This window comes from Cryptomeria japonica, chromosome 6, assembly GCF_030272615.1.
Source record: "Cryptomeria japonica chromosome 6, Sugi_1.0, whole genome shotgun sequence".
NCBI classification, from domain to species: domain Eukaryota; kingdom Viridiplantae; phylum Streptophyta; class Pinopsida; order Cupressales; family Cupressaceae; genus Cryptomeria; species Cryptomeria japonica.
In genome coordinates this window covers 78,991,399-79,010,915 of record NC_081410.1, presented here as the reverse complement: position 1 = coordinate 79,010,915, position 19,517 = coordinate 78,991,399, and the positions used below count along the sequence as shown (strand labels likewise).

The following is a 19,517-nucleotide window of genomic DNA, read 5'->3' as shown; positions in this document are numbered from 1 at the left end:
AAAAAATCTAGAAGGGAATTATAGAAGAAGAAAATTGAGGACAATTACGACAGTTATCTAAAACTACTCATTAACCAATGATGTAATGAAGTACACGTTGGAAAGAAGGTGAATGTCTTTATCAGTGGTTTCTGCTAATGTCAATATATACCTTCTAGAATTTAATGTAAACCCTAGTGAACACTAAACAAATCTTTCCATATCTAGACTCTTCTACCGGGCTTATATATACACTAAACAAGCAAGCCTCATATCAACCATCGCCATTTGCTTACTGAATCCTTTTAGGCAAGTAAAGAGAAGAGGTGTCCATTACAATGGAGAAGGAAGGCTTAGCAGAGTTAAATGTAAAGATTGTGGAGAGTTGCCTTGTGCAACCATGCCTGCCTTCGCCCAGACCCACTCTCTATCTCTCCAACCTTGATAACCAGCCAGTTGTGAGAATAGCAGTTAATATGTTGCTTGTGTATGAGGACTGTGCAAATGTTTTGCCAGATCCTGCAAATACAATCCGAGATGCTCTATCAAAGGTATTGGTGTATTATTATCCTCTGGCTGGGAGACTGAGAAAGAAAGAAGATGGGAAGTTTCAAGTGGAGTGCACAGGAGAAGGTGTTCTTTTTCTGGAAACCCTGGTAGATAAGAGCCTGTCGATACTTGGAGATTTGGAGCAGCTGAAACCATCACTTAAGCAGCTGATTTTTAGGTTTCCTTTCGATACAGCTCTGGAGGACGTGCATCCCATGGTTCTCCAGGTAAAAATATTCTTTAGAATAAAATAAAATGATTTCTCTTTATTTTATGTATTTAGTTATTTATGTTCATAAAATTTTACATAATTTGTTTAGTTTATTCATCTTTATTAATATAATTTTTTTTTTCACTAACCAATTTAACTGTAGGTAAATCGTTTCACATGTGGAGGCTTTGTTGTAGGAGTGACTTTCAACCATATGATATATGATGGGCGAGGGTTAGGGAAATTTCTCATAGATCTTGGAGAGATGGCTAGGGGGCATGTTAAGCCCTCTATTGAACCAGTATGGGATAGAGAGCTTCTTAAACCAAGAAAACAATTGGCTAAAGACTTAAAATCGATTGAAGAAAAAATAGAGAGTACATCTCACTCATGGGAACCTCCAATATATGAAGAATCAATTCAAATGTCTCTTATTTTTCACTCTGAGACTATAAAATATATGAAACAAAGAATGATGCAAGAATGTATCGACAATTGCACTACATTTGAAATTGTTGCAGCTTTGACTTGGCGAGCAAGGACCAAAGCACTTGAAATTCCACTTACCCAAAGTACAAAAATATTGTTTGCAGTGGATGTGAGGGGATCCTTTGATCCCCCACTACCAAATGGATACTATGGAAATGTTGTTGTTCTAGCATGTGCACAAGCTACTGTCAATGATGTCATGAACCAATCACTTTCATATATAGTGAACATTATAAAGAAAACAAAGATGTCACTAAATAACAAGTATCTTAGATCAACTATTGATATGGACCAATTTCCATCATGTATTTTCAATAACCAAGCTGATATGATATTGAGTGATTGGAGGTGGTTGGGATTTAATGAAGTCGACTTTGGGTCAGGAAGTCCAATGAATGTATGCCCTATGCACTGGAATGAGAATGGAATTTGCACGTCAAATTCTTTTATCTTCCTCCATCCTCCTAAGGGAAAGGTTGATGGATTTAAGATGATAACCTGGATGCCCCCACAAATCTTTCAATCATTTGAAATGGAAGTAGAAGCCATTTCCAACAAATGTATTACAAATGATTTCAAAAATTAATGTAAAGGTTAAGCATTTTTATAAATAGTATTACAAGTATTTAGATATAATTATAAAAACAATTTGTATTCAAAAATTTTAGATCTCGTTAGAGAAATTCTTGAAGGAAATCATTAGATGATAATATCCTTTTTTTGTATTTGTTAACTATTTTTTAAATATAATAATATCTTTTTTTTTGTATTTGCTTACTATTCATTAAATATAAGATGTTAGTGGCATTTGTTTAGTTTGAGGATAATCGATTATTATTTGAAAATTTTCATAAATAGTTATTAATTATTTTATCTTGTAAATATGAATATTGAAATTTAAATTAGATTAATATTTGTTTTTTATTATTTTCATTATTTTAATAATTATTGTTATTATTTTTAATAATTTGTAGACTAATTAATAAAATTAGAAAATTTAAATCAATTTTTACAATGGATTTTTTTTATCGTCTTATAAATGAAGAACAATAATTTAAATGGCAGTCTCATGTAATATGCATGGTAGATTAATAGACTCAACATTGATTCCCTCTATAAAGTTGTAATTCATAAGTCTACTAATTATATCTTATGTTTAATAAAATTAACCATACATGAGATATACATAATACTAAAGCTTATTTACATCATATAAAGCATCCTTACAAAAATAACAAGGAATGAATGAAAATATCTCCTTGCCCCTTTTTTCTCACCTAATCCTATTATAGAATAACGATTGGTTCCCTAAATCATTTCTCTTATGTGCATAAGAATAATGTTCACATAGATGTAAGATCTCCTACTTTTATAATAATATTTCATCTAAATTATGTAATGCACATTACTTCATGCACAAGAAAGCCCATGTACAATTTTTAGGATATTTCTTTGTATAACCTTTCTTCCATAATCTCTTAAATTAAATATATTATAAAATTTAATTCTTATTTTATCTAATTAATTAATAATTATTATCCCAAAGTAGTAGTGGTAGATACTTTGTTTAATTAGCCTAATTCTAGTTCCAACTCTCATCACTAGCCTCATGTTTATCATGCATATCACTAAAATCATGTTCATGTATCCATTGTCGTCCTCAACTTTATCATCAAATGAAAATGGATTAGTATTAATCTTCAAATTATGTTTAGTAGGATCTAATAAAATGATTATCTACACCCTCCACATGTGTATTATATTATTATATAATTTATTTCTTATGTCATATACTTTAAATCCATACAATATTGTGTGTCATGCACATTAACTCTATCATAATAAAAAATAATTTTATAGCATATCCCATTAAGGGTTTTAGTGTTGGGGGTTCTTCTACACCAGGATTGCAAGATACTAATCACTATAAATAGTACCTTGGGATCTCCTCCCACTCTTGACCATGATTCCAACATCACTATTCAATTTGACTTGGATTCAATCATTATACCTGAGAAACTGAGATACTTCGAAGGGTTCTTGACTCAGGAAAATGTTCTCTCCCAAGTGGGGAATGTGGTAAGTATCTTAAGGGATAAGCTCATTTCAAATAGTAGACACTTGGAGGTGTTGAGGGTATTATCCTTAATCATTAAGAGTCACGTGCAACTTGTAGATGCTCCCTCTCAAGATTGTCAACTCAATGGTATCGGTCCTCATCTCAGTGTTGACATGACCAAAGAAATAGTACACATGGTTGACACTAGACCTATGATTGATCTCTTGATTCCTAGCATCATTGTCTCTAATATTCACCTAGGTTACACTGTTATGTCCAATACTTCTACTAGTATGATTGATCTCTTGATTCCTAGCATCATTGTCTCTAATATTCACCTAGATTAGACTGTTATGGGTATGATGGTTGATCCTTCGTGTAGAATTGATGTTATTACAAAGGAGGCCTTACTTGTTAATGATAATCATATGCCAAGATATGATGAGTTTCGTGCTACCCTTTGTATGCATAATGGGCTGTCTCTTAGGCCTTTGGGAAATATCACCTTGACGGTGCTTCTGGGACCCAAGGTTTTATCAAGCACATTAATTATTATTATTGAATTAGATCTTTTTCAAGTTAAACTAGGCATCCCCTAGTTTATTTCTATGCATGCAATCCCCTCAATGATCCACAAGTGCTTAAATTTTCCTCATGAGGGCTCCATACATGTTGTCTAGGATATTGGATAAAAGCCACTTGTATCCCATGGGGATTTTTCATTGGATCACTTTTGGCTTTCTCTAGTTTGACCTCTACTTCCCTGTGATGATTTAATATATAGAGTATTATAGTAGTATAATATGAAGTCCGATTTGGATCCTAAGATGGTTCAACCTAGGTATTTGTTGCCCCTTCCTACATCAATATCTGCTCCACCTTCCTTGTCTACTCTTGTGTTGGAACAAGTCGTGTCTTTTGTCCCTTCTTCATTTGGGAATAGGGATAAACCTATTAATCATGGTAGACCTCCTCACTCACTTAAGATTGTCTAAACCTTGACAGTGTCTTCTTCTCCCATGATTGATTCTGATGCAGACAAGGGAAAGACACCCATACTGTCAAAGTCCATAAGCCCACCCAACCTTTGATCTTCTAATCCTAGATGACATCCCTCATCCTACTTGGCATGCTAAAGGTAAGCATTCACCTTGTGCTCACTTGTCACCATTAGCTCCTACATCATAGCCACTGAGGCTACCCCATATTCCTCTAACTGCTCCTAGAATGAAAAGAGGAAGGGCACCCATGGCTATGTCCATAGTACCTATTTTAGTTGCACATCCTACTTCATCAATAGAGCCTTCTCCTTTATCAAAAATGGTCTCAGAGGTTTCTCTCATGGATCACAATGCATTTTCTCATGAAACCTATGTTCCTGGTCCCCTTTTACACAAGAACCAACTTGTGTGTGATCATAAGCATCGACAGTGGATAATGGGCTGGGAGTGTGAAGCTACTTTGAAGGCTGCAATTGAATCATCAGTGTCTACTCCCGCTTTTGCTATTTTCAGACCCACTTCCACTCCCGCTCTCATTGTTCATTTTTTTGTATCACCTGCTTCATCTTATGTCCTACTCCCACCTGCTTCAGTAATTATTGGCAAGCCTCACCCTAAATGGGTCTAGGTTTTCATTTCTCCATCCTTGAAACCCCCTCTCATCACATCTTTTCTCATTGTGTCTTTTCTCTCTCAGCTACTCAACATGATACACACACAAGTGGTGTCTAGTGCAATCTTGTTTAATCTTGTAGCTTCATAGTTGCATCTTCATCAAAGCTTTCTTGGAATCCTACAACCTGCTACAATTTATTGGAGGCCCATATCTCCAATCCTTCCTAAATACAAGTTTGAGTAGGATATCATTCTAGAGTTTCATCATTAAAAATCCTCTCTGGTAATCTCTTCATCTGTTCTATTTTTTGCTTCAGTGCTTGTTCCTTTTTCTGCTTGTCTATTTTGTTTAGGAGGTTGTGTCTTCTCCAAAGTTTTATTTTGCCTCTTTTAGAGGTTGGTGGTGCAACTCCTATTTTGCCACCTAAAGCCGGGTCACCTACCTCTTCTGCTAAGAGGAACTTGTTTGACTCTTTAAAGGAGATCATGGTGCAATCTATAAACTTCATGTGGTCGTTGACTCTCATCTCTAAAGAGATATTGGATGAGAATGTGGAAGCTACCTCATAGGTTGGCTCTTACTGTTGGTGCTATGTCCAGTGCTACTCTTCTTGTTGTTCATCTTTGAGCTCGTCCACTCACCATAGGATATAGATTGGGAGGATGATGATCTATTGGTGGATGACCCATAGGATAGTACCTCATTTTTCTTTATCTTAAGTATAGAGTGTGTCTAACTGTGTCCCCTTGTACTTGCTTTATATGTTTGTTCCCTCCCAGAAGACCCAAGTTAAACTCTATTAGTACTTGGAAATGGGAGGTTGACTATCTTTATCTATTGTGCTCTCTTGGAGGATCCAAGTTACCCCATAGGTGTTTGGAAATAGGGGATTTTAATCTTAAAACTTCTTATATTTGTCAATTGTTCTTCTTCTATTCGTCATCTTTTTCTTTTTTGATATTAGGGATGATGTAAAGCATTGTGGGCATTTATGCTCTCTTTCATGTTGACCCAATTTTAATTTTCTTTTTGTCTTTATGTGCTTTCTTCATATCATCCATAAAGTTTGACACCATGATGAAACACTCATATGCAGCTATATACAATATTTTTCTTTTCACTTCTATGGGTTCTGATGCCGAATTAGCGGACCTTGTTGTGCCCTTGTGTTTTTGTTGATATTGTGGGTCTTATGTGTCATCAGACAAATATGACATTCCATGGAAACATCTCATTATGTTAACATGAGACAATGTCTCTCCTCCTTAGAATGACATGTGTTCACGCATACCATTCTATGGGGGGGCTTTCATATTTTTTGCATCTCTGTATATGTGCACTTCAATCTTATGTTATCTTTCCAATGATCTCTTTTTTATATTTTGCCTTTGTGGGGACCAAACCACTTGTTCTCTTTTTTATCTTTGCCTTTGTGGGGGCCAAACCACTTCGTCTCTTATTATCTTTTTCCTTTGTGGGGTCCAAACCACTTGATCTTTTTATCTTTTGCCTTTGTGGAGGCCAAACCATTATCTAATCAATCATCAATTGATGCAAGTTGCCCTATCGTATGGCTATCTATAATAACACAACTTCCTACCCATACAGATGCATATCTTTTAATCATTATCCTATTATCTTTGTCTCTTATCATATCAATATTTCCACTTGTTCTTCTAATGTTTCTCTATAGCTAATATGTTTCTGATGGAACAACCTAGCAAGATCTTATGAAGGTTCGTGACACTTTGGTGGGGGAAACTTTGATTCGAGTATTTTGTTTCCCCTTCATGTCTTGGTAAAATCATTCTAAACTTTATCTCTACTTTATCTTTGCATCTTGTTCAACGATATTCTTGCTAAAGTGGGGGAAAATGTAACATCGTAAATTGCACCTTGTGCAAATCTACGTTACACAAATGCCTTCACTTTACACTAATTGGAGAACATAATCACCTCTTTGTCCTTTTTGATCACATGGCTTGCCTAGTCATCTTTTACCTTGGCTTTTTCCCTCACTTCATTGACTCTTGCCTTGTGGACATTAGCACGCCATGGGGACATCTATGCTACCATCTCACAAATTTTTATATTGAAGGTGGTTGTTTGAGCATTATGCCTATAATTGGCAGGGTTCAAAATGCTTTTTTGTGTGCCCACTAATGTTGGATTCAAGCCTAATGTATTTATCTAGTCTTGAGAGCTTCATTTGGGCTCTCTAGCAATAGTTTCGAACCCCTTAGACACTCTTTGAGCTCTCAACACCATCTTGAAACTTCTTGATCATGGTTCTTACATTCCACCATTGATGCATGCCATTTATCCCACCACTATCTTTGCAACTATATATTGAAGATTTTCTTAGTGCTCACCTTCACGCTAGCAAGATCTTGTTTTGTTGGGGTTGAAGGGGAGTTTCATCCTCTTTATTTAATCATTGAAGCATTGTATCTCCAATAGAATATTATTTATATTAATTTCTATCTATCTTCTAGCCTTTTGGTTGTCTGCAGAGGTGGAAAAGTTAAAATGGGGGTCTGACTATGGTAGACCTCTATACACAGCCCCAACATGTTCTCTCTATTGTGTGTGCAAGTTTTCAAAGTGATCTCAGGAGATAAGGACTGTTGGTATTTTGGTATGGTTTTGTCATTGATGTCAACACCTACTGGAACACTAGCACTTTGGAGATCCAACAACATTTACCGGCAAGCAAGTAACTATTGCACAGCTACTAGTATATGGTTCACCGACATGATATAATGTTCACTGGCACTTGGAATGATATAGAAGACACTTGGTAATGTCAAAAAAAAATTGTGGACACTTTGTTTTGAAGAATTAATCATTGGTATATTCATATTTGCATATTTGCTTTTACCAGCAAATAGGTCCAGGGTTACACCAGTAGGTTTATCTTTTCCAGATCAGCATGGCACACTATGGAGATGATTTATTATTATTGTAAATGCATTAAGCCGACATGTTCAATCGGTTATCGCATCGGATATTATATTGTTTATAAAATATTTTTTGTAATATCTTGTAGAGATGACCTACTAAAATTGGTCTTAGGTTATGGTATAAATGTAAGATCTTATTTGTAAGATCGAATGTGGAATGCAAAAAAAGTTTGTGAGAAGGTATATGGGAGATTAAGCAGACATATACATGAAGACATCATTTGAAGGTGAAGCTAGGTTTTTGTAGAAGCATATCAGCATTACACCAATACTGAATCTAGCATATGAAGATGCTATTTTGTGTAGTACATTCTTATTGGATTTAACCATCCAACTGTAGTCAGTGTGACTCCCATTTTGTGATTGAGTAGTGAGCTCTAAGCTATTGGCCTTTCTACATGTGTAGACCCCATTTATGTACACTTACTATCTGTAGTAGTATCATCTGATTGTGGGTAAGGTTTCCCACAGTGGTTTTTCCCTTTATAGGGTTTCCACATACAAATATTGGTGTTATGTGTTGTGGATGACTTTATGTTTATATTTCATGCATTAATCTTTACCGGTATAGCAATTTACTGTTAACACTATCTACCGACATACTTAACTGGTTTACCGATATTAAGCATTAAGTTGGTTAAATGATTTTTGGTTTGAATTTATTAGACAACTGATTCACCCCCCCCCCCCCCCTTCTCAGTTGTCTCCGGGACCTAACAAGGAGAGGGTTTAATATTGGACCAATCGTGAGGCATCCTTCTTCTCTTCTTTTAGTTTATATTCAGTGTTATACTTGTTTTTTCAACTCATTGTTCTTTTATTTAACTCAAAAGTTTATTTGATATATCTATGTGTTGCTATGTACTTTCTATTTGTGTCTTTGTGTTATGTTAGTACGGGGCGTTACCGTGTTGCGTTGTCATCTTCAACCCACACCTGTGTCCTCAAGCAGAGACTGGGCAGCGACCACCAAAGAAGCTCTATGACTTATCTTTTAAAGTTTGGTAGTTTGACAGACCTTCTATCTAGTAAAACTCTATTTTAGGTTTGGGGTAGTTCAGTATTTTCTATCTCCTGGCTCACTAGAGTGCTAGTTTAGTAAGGTGGAGTAGGTTTATTGCTCCTCTGGGATTTCATCACCTTGAGGGTGTCAAATTTCCTCCTCCATATTAACTGTAGATGAGTTGCGAATTGTTATAATTTTAATATAAATTTATGATTATTAGTCAACTTAAATTGATTAAATTGTTAATAAAATTCAATTGTGAATTCACTATTGGTGTTAGTGATCAAATTAGATGCCTGAAGGAATTTAGGAGGATTTAACTATTTGCATAAAAATATGATAACTATGTGCATGAGAGGGTAGATTGAATGGATTACTAAGTGGACTAATTTGACTATTGAGTTAACTAATTTGATTTTTTAGTTAACTAAAAGAGATAAAATTTGAATTTTTAATTATTTATTTAATAGATAAAAATAATATGAGCTAGAATTTATTATCTTATTTTCTTAATTGATAGATAATGGATGAACATTGGATTAATTTATATCTATTTGACCCATAATTGAAGAATATGATGTGAAATTTAATATTTTATTTTATTATGTGATGGATAATAGATGAATATTATAATTTTATTTATTTATTTAATGGATGATAATTAACTCATTTTAAGTAAAGAATAAAGAAATATTCAATGATGATAATAAATATTAATAATGATTTCACAATCAAATAATGATCAATAATAGAATAATTATTTTACTATCTACAAGTTCAAATGTCATAATTAAGGGGCTATGATATAGTCCAAAATGTTCACCAAGATGAAGAAAGGCTAAAAACCTCAATCTAAATATGTACCTACAAGCATCTCTCACCAAAGATGACAAAGTCTCAAGAGTCTAAGGTGAAAAATAACAAAGAGCTATGCATATGCCAAAGATCATGTTTAACAATGTCTTAATATGACTAGGCTTAGCAAATCTAAATAGAGAAAACCTTTTATGTTATAATTCTTTGTGTTTTTGTGTTGTTGGTTATTTGTATCAGTTTTAGCTACCTGTTGTTAGTTATTTGTATATTTTTTGTATGTGTTTTTTGTGCTCGTTTATAATTAACAAATACAAACTTCCTCGGCGGCACCACTTTCACGAACAATAGATTCTGAAAGTTGTCGTCCCAGATATCAACATATGTGACATCCCAAAAACTAGTGAATACGATATAAGCACATGAAACAAAATTATCTGGAGATTCCACAGCTCACCATGTTAAAACTTGATGATGGTTGTTTACCGTAGCACAAGAAAAAAACAACTGATAAGAGCCATTCTTTCTCGTGGGTTTCCCTCTTCGCACATTGATTAAATCTACAATCATATAACGATTAGGTCTTGGAGTTCCCTGTTCACTACCACCTGTCATAAGTTGTTCATCTTGTCCTCACATGAAGTAGAAATCTAACAAGTTTTACGTGAATGCACCCAGGGGACCATCTTCTTTAAGCCTTTGATTTTAAAAATTTCTGTAAAATCAATTGGGCTGAAGAAGATGAGGACCAAGAACTCAGGTAAGCCCGTGGATGACAAATGTCACCATCATGAGGTGAAATGACAAGAGTATTTATTAAACACTAGTTCTTCAAAACGTACATAGGATAGTTTTAAACTAGTTTTGAGATTTTGGATTATAATTTCTAACTAGTATTGAAATTTTGGATTATAGTTTTTAACCAGTTTTAAAATTCTGCATTACAGTATATATCCTGAAAGATCTGATCTTGACGCTATTGTCAGATTGGAAACAAAACAGTCTCATAGCTCAGATCTGATTAGATTTCAAGTGAACCAATATGGGAAAGAGAGATTCTTAAACCAACGAACTTATTGGTTCAAGACTTAAAATTGTTTGAAGAAAATATAGAGTATGAAATTTTCTATATATGAAGTATCAATTCCAAGATCTCAGGTAAGCCCATGGACGACAAACGTCACCATCATGAGGTGAAATGACAAGAGTATTTATTAAACACTAGTTCTTCAAAACGTACATAGGATAGTTTTAAACTAGTTTTGAGATTTTGGATTATAATTTCTAACTAGTATTGAAATTTTGGATTATAGTTTTTAACCAGTTTTAAAATTCTGCATTACAGTATATATCCTGAAAGATCTGATCTTGACGCTATTGTCAGATTGGAAACAAAACAGTCTCATAGCTCAGATCTGATTAGATTTCAAGTGAACCAATATGGGAAAGAGAGATTCTTAAACCAACGAACTTATTGGTTCAAGACTTAAAATTGTTTGAAGAAAATATAGAGTATGAAATTTTCTATATGTGAAGTATCAATTCCAAGATCTCAGGTAAGCCCGTGGACGACAAACGTCACCATCATGAGGTGAAATGACAAGAGTATTTATTAAACACTAGTTCTTCAAAACGTACATAGGATAGTTTTAAACTAGTTTTGAGATTTTGGATTATAATTTCTAACTAGAATTGAAATTTTGGATTATAATTTTTAACCAGTTTTAAAATTCTGCATTACAGTATATATCCTGAAAGATCTGATCTTGACGCTATTGTCAGATTGGAAACAAAACAGTCTCATAGCTCAGATCTGATTAGATTTCAAGTGAACCAATATGGGAAAGAGAGATTCTTAAACCAACGAACTTATTGGTTCAAGACTTAAAATTGTTTGAAGAAAATATAGAGTATGAAATTTTCTATATGTGAAGTATCAATTCCAAGATCTCAGGTAAGCCCGTGGACGACAAACGTCACCATCATGAGGTGAAATGACAAGAGTATTTATTAAACACTAGTTCTTCAAAACGTACATAGGATAGTTTTAAACTAGTTTTGAGATTTTGGATTATAATTTCTAACTAGTATTGAAATTTTGGATTATAGTTTTTAACCAGTTTTAAAATTCTGCATTACAGTATATATCCTGAAAGATCTGATCTTGACGCTATTGTCAGATTGGAAACAAAACAGTCTCATAGCTCAGATCTGATTAGATTTCAAGTGAACCAATATGGGAAAGAGAGATTCTTAAACCAACGAACTTATTGGTTCAAGACTTAAAATTGTTTGAAGAAAATATAGAGTATGAAATTTTCTATATATGAAGTATAAATTCCAAGATCTCAGGTAAGCCCGTGGACGACAAACGTCACCATCATGAGGTGAAATGACAAGAGTATTTATTAAACACTAGTTCTTCAAAACGTACATAAGATAGTTTTAAACTAGTTTTGAGATTTTGGATTATAATTTCTAACTAGTATTGAAATTTTGGATTATAGTTTTTAACCAGTTTTAAAATTCTGCATTACAGTATATATCCTGAAAGATCTGATCTTGACGCTATTGTCAGATTGGAAACAAAACAGTCTCATAGCTCAGATCTGATTAGATTTCAAGTGAACCAATATGGGAAAGAGAGATTCTTAAACCAACGAACTTATTGGTTCAAGACTTAAAATTGTTTGAAATTGTTTGAAGAAAATATAGAGTATGAAATTTTCTATATATGAAGTATCAATTCCAAGATCTCAGGTAAGCCCGTGGACGACAAACGTCACCATCATGAGGTGAAATGACAAGAGTATTTATTAAACACTAGTTCTTCAAAACGTACATAGGATAGTTTTAAACTAGTTTTGAGATTTTGGATTATAATTTCTAACTAGTTTTGAGATTTTGGATTATAGTTTTTAACCAGTTTTAAAATTCTGCATTACAGTATATATCCTGAAAGATCTGATCTTGACGCTATTGTCAGATTGGAAACAAAACAGTCTCATAGCTCAGATCTGATTAGATTTCAAGTGAACCAATATGGGAAAGAGAGATTCTTAAACCAACGAACTTATTGGTTCAAGACTTAAAATTGTTTGAAGAAAATATAGAGTATGAAATTTTCTATATATGAAGTATCAATTCCAATGTCTCTTAATTTTGAGTTGAGACAATAAAATATATGAAACAAAGAATTACACAAAAATGTATGGATATTTGCAGCTTTAATTTGGTGAGCAAGGACAAAAGAACTTGAAATTCCACGTACTCATTTAATCCCCCACTACCAAATGGATACTACTGAAATTGTATTATTTTTGCATGTGCTCAAGCTACTGTCCATGATATCATGAACCAGCCACTTTAATTAAATATTTATTATTTAACTAATTGTAATTTAATTCTTTAAATTAAATAATCTTTATTATTTAATTAAATTCCATTTCTAAATAATTAAATAGTTTCTTTAAATTATTTAATTAGCTAATTTATTCTTCCAATTCCAAATCCCCAAATTCTAATTTTATTTAATTTCATATTCTTCTAATTTCTTCCAAATTCATCACATGTGCATGATTTCAAAAATAAAATTGAAAACCAAAGTCAAGTTCTAAATATATTCAAATGCTAAATTGAATTAATAAATTCAATTATTTGAATAATATCTCATGCAAAGATTAAATTAATAATCTAAATCTAAATGCAAGCACATGGTAAATTAATTAATTCAATCAATCAATTAATTAATTAAATCATTTATCTCTTCAACTTCTATTTCCATCTTTCAGTTAGCTTTTTCTAAATTTAGCTCTCTGTGTCATCTTCTTTATTTCCACCAATCATTCTTTTTCTTCCTTCAGTCAACTTTTTCTCAATCAGTTGACTCAATTAATCTATTCAATCTATTGAGTTTCACTCCTACAATCAGCAGTTCAACTATCAACCTACATTTGAGCTCACTTGAGTTCACACCTCTTGATCATTCTGTTCCACCTTTCAATCAATCTTCTCCAATTTTCTATAAAATGAGTATCCAATCTCCATTTTCGACACTCCTCAATCTTGGACAATTTCTCTGAATCACGAACTTTGAATCTTTGTGTCACTTGTAGGTTACTAGCGCAATATCTGAGAGCCATCATACCACGAAGAGGAGAAGAGCAATGGAAGCAATATGCAAATCTTGGAATAGGGAGTTTTATTAGAATTCATTTATAATTCCTAATTTATTTGATCTTGCATCATTTCATTGTCTAGTTTGTTAGATTTGTTGATTAGATAGGGATTCGTGATTTCCCTAGTGCTTCTAATTGATAGCTTTGTTTATTTGAAGATGAATTCTAGCATGCATTACAGCTGGCGCTCGTGCGATCCCCTTAGTGTCCTGTGTCATCCTGTCGTGTGATTAATGTTTTCCCCGTGTTGCCTTGGTGTTTGAATGACTAGTTTGTGGATGTTTTCTGCTTTGGTTTATTCGCTACATTGTTTCTTTGATTTTTCATCCCTCTGCATGATCTTTTTTCTCTTAATAGATTGCCCCTGGGCTTAGGTTACATTTGTGTCCCTTCCCTAAGGTCACTCGTGTGAAGATGGATGGGTGGTCTGATTAATGGTAATCCCATTCGCAAGAATGATGAGGAGGCCATCATTAATAATAGTGGGGGTTTGGAGGATGAGGATGTTAATTATTAGAAGGGTAAGCATGAGAAGTTATCTTACAAAGAAGTGGTCTCAAAGTAATCGGACATAGTTTGCCTTCCTTCTGCTAGTTTCGATGGATCTTTCTACAGGCCCACCACATGGACACAGAGACCGATTCGGGAGGGACCGCAGCCGATGGAGATAGAACCGGACTTGGTGATGGTAGCACAGCTGACGACCCCAGAGGGAGAGTAAATGGTAAGTCTCATCCTCTCAGATTAAAGACCCTTTCATTGTCGCCAAATGAAGATTCGGTTAAAGCCATTAGGGCTGAGCAGCTGTACTTAAGAAATATTGCAATATGTTTTGTTTGCATGGATAAAGAATCTTTGCCTTCATAAAAAAAATTTGATGACTGGATTGCTTATGTCTGGGGCAAGAAATTAGGTATTCATGTTAATTTCTATAGAATGATTCAGAAGGGTTTATTTGTAATTTTTTTGAAATCACATAACATGCAAGATAGGGTCTTGAAGAAGAATTTTTGGAATGTTGGGCACTCTCTATTTAGGGCATTTCCTTAGTCTCCCAAAGGAAATGTAGAGAAGGTTATTGTTCAATCCTCCCCTAACTGGGTTTAAATTAAGAACCTCCAACCCGAATTTGGGCCATTCATTCCTCAGCTTTTGAAGTTGTTGGGCTCGGTTTTGCAAGTCGAGGATTCGAGAACCACTCTCCCTTATTTTAATTCTCGAGCTCTTGTTGCTCTTGATCCTGAGATTGTGTTTCCCGACATTATCTCTCTGGATTTTGAAGGAGATAGTTTTTCTTGGGAATTGTCCATGTTGGGCAACTCAAGGGCCTGTTTCTTTTGTAAAGTTAATGGGCATATGAGAAAGGATTTCCCTTCTCTGAAAAACTCTCACAATGTTAATTTTCATATTGATGATAAAAAAAAATTGAGAAGTGATAGTAGTAAAGTGAAAAACTATGTTCATTCTTCTAAAGAAGGCAATTCTTTACCAGTGGATATCTCATATGATAATGGCAAGGAGAAGGTCAATTATGGCCTTGAGTGCCCGATTGGTGATAGTAGTGGCAATAAATTTGTTAGTTTATCCAATCCTCTGTTCGAGGATGAGTATGAGGTTGTCCAAGCCCCTCTCTTGAATAATCCCCCCAATATCCTTGTCGGGTGTCACCCAGTACAGGCTAATCCTCCTAATTGTGATCAAGTGAAGGTTTTGAACTCCTCCCCCCAACCCAGGTTTAATGCTCAACAACTTTCCCTTGCAAGTATTAAGGAGAAGGCTGGTTTATTAAGAAATGCCACACAAGTCCCATCTGAATTGACGATGAGCAACTCCTTACCTAGTATCATGAATACCATGGTCGTTGGTTTTCCTGATAAATAGATTGTGCCCTTTGGTATGGATGGTATGGTTATCAATAATGCTAAGAAGTTTATAGAGGTGGTTAGTAAAAAAAATAGAAAGAAAATGAAAAATATCTGATAGGCAATCTCTTCCTAATGATAATAGTAAAAAAGCCAATGAGGTGCCTAAGTGCTTTAATAGGCTCTACAAGAATAAATACCCTCCACCAAATAGTTCTTATGATGATGCACATACATAGCTGGAATGTTAGGGGCTTGGAGATGTCTGATAGAAAATATGTGGTCAGAAAATGGTGTAGCAATATCAAGGAAAAAGACATTATATGTCTCTAAGAGATCAAAGTGGTACGGTTCCATGCTCATACTATGCTACAAATTTATGGGCTCAGGCCATAGGGTTCCACTCCAATCATGATAGGGGTAAAGGTGGTACTGCCATTCTGGTTGGCCCTAAGTGTGCAAATAAGATCATTGCTAATGGTGTATCCCCTTGCCAAAGAGCCTTGTGGGTTACCTTTAAAGAGAATGAATGTGTTTTTGGTATTTGCAACATTTATGCTGCCAATGATTTCAGAGATAGAGCTAGGCTTTGGGACTAGTTAACAACTGGTCTACCTAAGGCCCATTGGAATTTTGTGGGTGATTTTAACACGATAGAACATGGTGAGGACAAAAGTGGTGGCAATACACAATGTTGGAAGGGTAATGAGCATTTCTTCTGGGCTAAATTCAAAAGGAGATTTAATTTGGTAGATCCTATGGAGAAGAAAGAGGGATCCTTTTCTGGTATCTGGTTCACATGGTGCAATAATCAAAGTGGCAAGCAGAGAATGTATTATAGACTGGATAGATGCTATGCAGATGCTTCTTTATTTTCTTTCCTCTCTTAGGGGGGGAAATCCCCTACATGTGTCTCTCCTGCTAGTACCTAGGACCACTCTCCTCTCTCTGTCAATGTTAATATGAACCTTGATCCTTCATCTTTCATTTGGCATAAAAGGGAAAATGGTTTCAAACTTAATGTATCCTTGCTTAATGATGAGGATATTGGTGAGGCTATTAAGATGGTCTCCCACTTGACCAAAATATGTTCTCCTAACCTCAAACCTAGGGAACAGTGGGAGGCTCTTACTGCTTCTTGGAGAAAAATGTTTTATATTATTGGTAAGAAATATGCTATGGACAGGTCTAAAGAGGAGTCTTTTCTTCAATCTAGACTCAATGAGATTAAAAAGGAACTTCAGAGTAAGGGGAATGACATGATACTTGAGGGAGAATTATCCTCAGTCAAGAACCTCCTAAGGAAATTGTAACACTTCAAGAACAAAGGGCAGAAGGTTAGAGCTAGAATGAACTGGATTAAAGGTGGGGAAAAGGGAACCAGCTACTTCTTCAATCTTATCAGAGAAAAGAATAATAGGGAATTTATTGAAGACATTCAAGTCAACAATTCAATCACTAATGATCTGGTATCAGTCAAGGAGGCTTTCTTCAGTTTTTACAGTGGTCTCTTTTCTTCTGAACATGGGGATATGAATCAAGAAGCCCTCAAGAAGTGCTTATTGTTAATCTTTAAGAAAATATTTTGTGAGGAAGATAAGGCTCTAAGTCACAAGATCTCTCTAGAGGAGATTAAAATATCTATTAATTCATTAGCCAATGGTAAGTCCCTAGGGATAGATGGGTTACCTATGGAATTCTATAAGAAGCACTTGGAATGGATAAGCTTGGAATTATTTGCATTGTATGAAGATGCCTTTAATCAAGGTTCCCTTGGAGAGAACATTAACAAAGGCGTCATCAATCTGCTACCTAAAGGTGGGGATAAGGCTCTGGTTAAAAATTGGAGACCTATCACCTTATTGAATATTTCATACAAAATTATTGCAAAATTAATAGCAAGAAGAATTGTTGGGCTACTGAAAAAGTTCATCTCTGCCACAAAGACTAGATTCATTAAAGGTAGATATATTCTGAAAAACTTGGTTACTAGTTGAGAAGCAATGCACTGGGCTAAAAATGATAAACAAAATATTGTAATGGTTCTCTTGGACTTCGCGAAAGCATATGATAGAATTGAGTGGCCTTTCGTTAGAGGAATCTTGCAAGCTTTTGGTTTTCCTTCCCACTTTTGTAGATGGATAGATATTATTTTTGAGGACTCCTCCACAGTTGTTGAGGTTAACGGTGAACTTTCTGAACCTATCCCTCTAAGGAGGTCTATCAGGCAAGGGTGCCCCATTACTCCAACCTTGTTTGTCATTGTTGTTGATGCTCTTTATTACATTCTGAGGGATCCTAAACTTGGGCCCTCTATCAGAGCTCTTAATCTTCCTAATATCGATGATTTGATCAATGCCCAATTCGCTAATGATACTGCTTTATTTTTTTGCCTTGAATGAGGAAAATTTTGATAATGCTATGGATAGATTACATTTTTTTTGTCTGGCCTCTGGAGAAAAGGTAGCTTCTCACAAATCTTCAGTGCTTGGGTGGTCTGAGGTTCCTCCAAGTTGGATCCCCTACAAAGGTTGGTAGTGGGAAGGTACGAATTCTATTGTAAGGTATCTTAGTATTCCTTTTTCTATTAACCCTTCTACTTAAGATATGTGGCATTGGATATACTCTAAAATTGAAAGGAAACATCTAAAGTGGCAAACTCACCTTCTCTCCTTGGCTGGTAGAGTGCAGATTGTTCAAAAGGTTCTCTCCTCCCATCATATTTACTGTGTCTCTGTATGGGTGTTTTCCAACTACCAAACCAATAAGCTTGAGAGGATTATGAGGGACTTTTTATGGTCTGATGGGATGGTTCATAATAAGAGGCACTGTGTGAACTAGAATTGGTGTTGCAAACCAAAAAATATGGGTGGATTGGGTATCAAGGATATCAGAGCCCATGGCACTACCTTAGCTTCCAAATGGATTGTCAAAGCTTTGTATGGTAATGAACCTTGGAAGGTGCTGATCAGGAATAATAATGAAAGGTCGATTATTAAAAAGGGCAAAAAGTGGAGGAATATCCCTTTATGTGATATTGTATTAGGGGAGTATAACATGAAGGTGTTTGGTTCTAATGTATTTGCTTCATTATGGAAAGCATGGTCACGGGTAAGTAGGTTACTACCTTTTAAGAATGCTATAGGAAACTCTCTAGCATATGTTGTTGCGGATAGATCCATCTGGTGGGGGGTGAACTTGAATAACAAACCTCTTGCTTTGACTCAAAGCTGCTCTGCTAAGATCTGGAATGATAAGGGTATTTCTATTATTAGCAATGTACTGGTTGACAACTGACTTGGCTCTTGGGCTAAGATTAATTCTAAATATGGGATTCCTCCCTCACAAAAGAAAACATATTCACTTATTGGTAAGGCTACAGGTTGTTTCTTCCCTGGTAAGATTATGGATACTGACTCCTTTTTGAAGCAACTAAAATGGCTGGAAGGTTATTCCTTTTTGTACATCTCTACTAAGCATATCTATTTGATGTTGAAGGAGGATTACTCAATCTTTACTAGAGTTAATCAGTGGTGGGGTATTGATTGGCCTAACTCCATGTGGTAATTTATTTTTGAGTTATTTGGCATTCTCCCATTGATCCTAAGAAGTCTTGTTTTAGATGGATTCTTCTTTTGTAAAAGTTAGCTGCCAGTTCCTTTTTATCTACTTAGGGTCTCAAGTCTATTAGGTGTGGTGTGTATAATGTCCAGGAATCCTTTGAGCACCTTTTTTTGATTGTGAGTTTTCCCATGGTGTGTGGTCCATCTTCCTTGGCCCTTCTATTGTTT

At 34.9% G+C, this 19,517-nt stretch overlaps 1 protein-coding gene across 1 annotated transcript; it reads left to right on the top strand.

Moving 5' to 3' along the window:
• The first annotated feature begins 240 nt into the window (after positions 1-240).
• LOC131072871 (3'-N-debenzoyl-2'-deoxytaxol N-benzoyltransferase) lies at positions 241-1,839 on the top strand. Its single transcript, XM_058009161.2, has 2 exons — positions 241-755; positions 903-1,839. Exons 1-2 carry the CDS (start codon positions 318-320, stop codon positions 1,812-1,814), a joined length of 1,350 nt encoding a protein of 449 aa, XP_057865144.2. The 5' UTR covers positions 241-317; the 3' UTR covers positions 1,815-1,839.
• The last annotated feature ends 17,678 nt before the right edge of the window (positions 1,840-19,517 follow it).

Excerpts from the sequence above, each read along its gene's own strand:
- LOC131072871 (XM_058009161.2), top strand. The coding sequence starts at position 318 with ATGGAGAAGGAAGGCTTAGCAGAGTTAAATGTAAAGATTGTGGAGAGT. Across the intron at positions 756-902 it reads TGCATCCCATGGTTCTCCAG|GTAAATCGTTTCACATGTGG; the intron begins GTAAAAATATTC and ends ATTTAACTGTAG.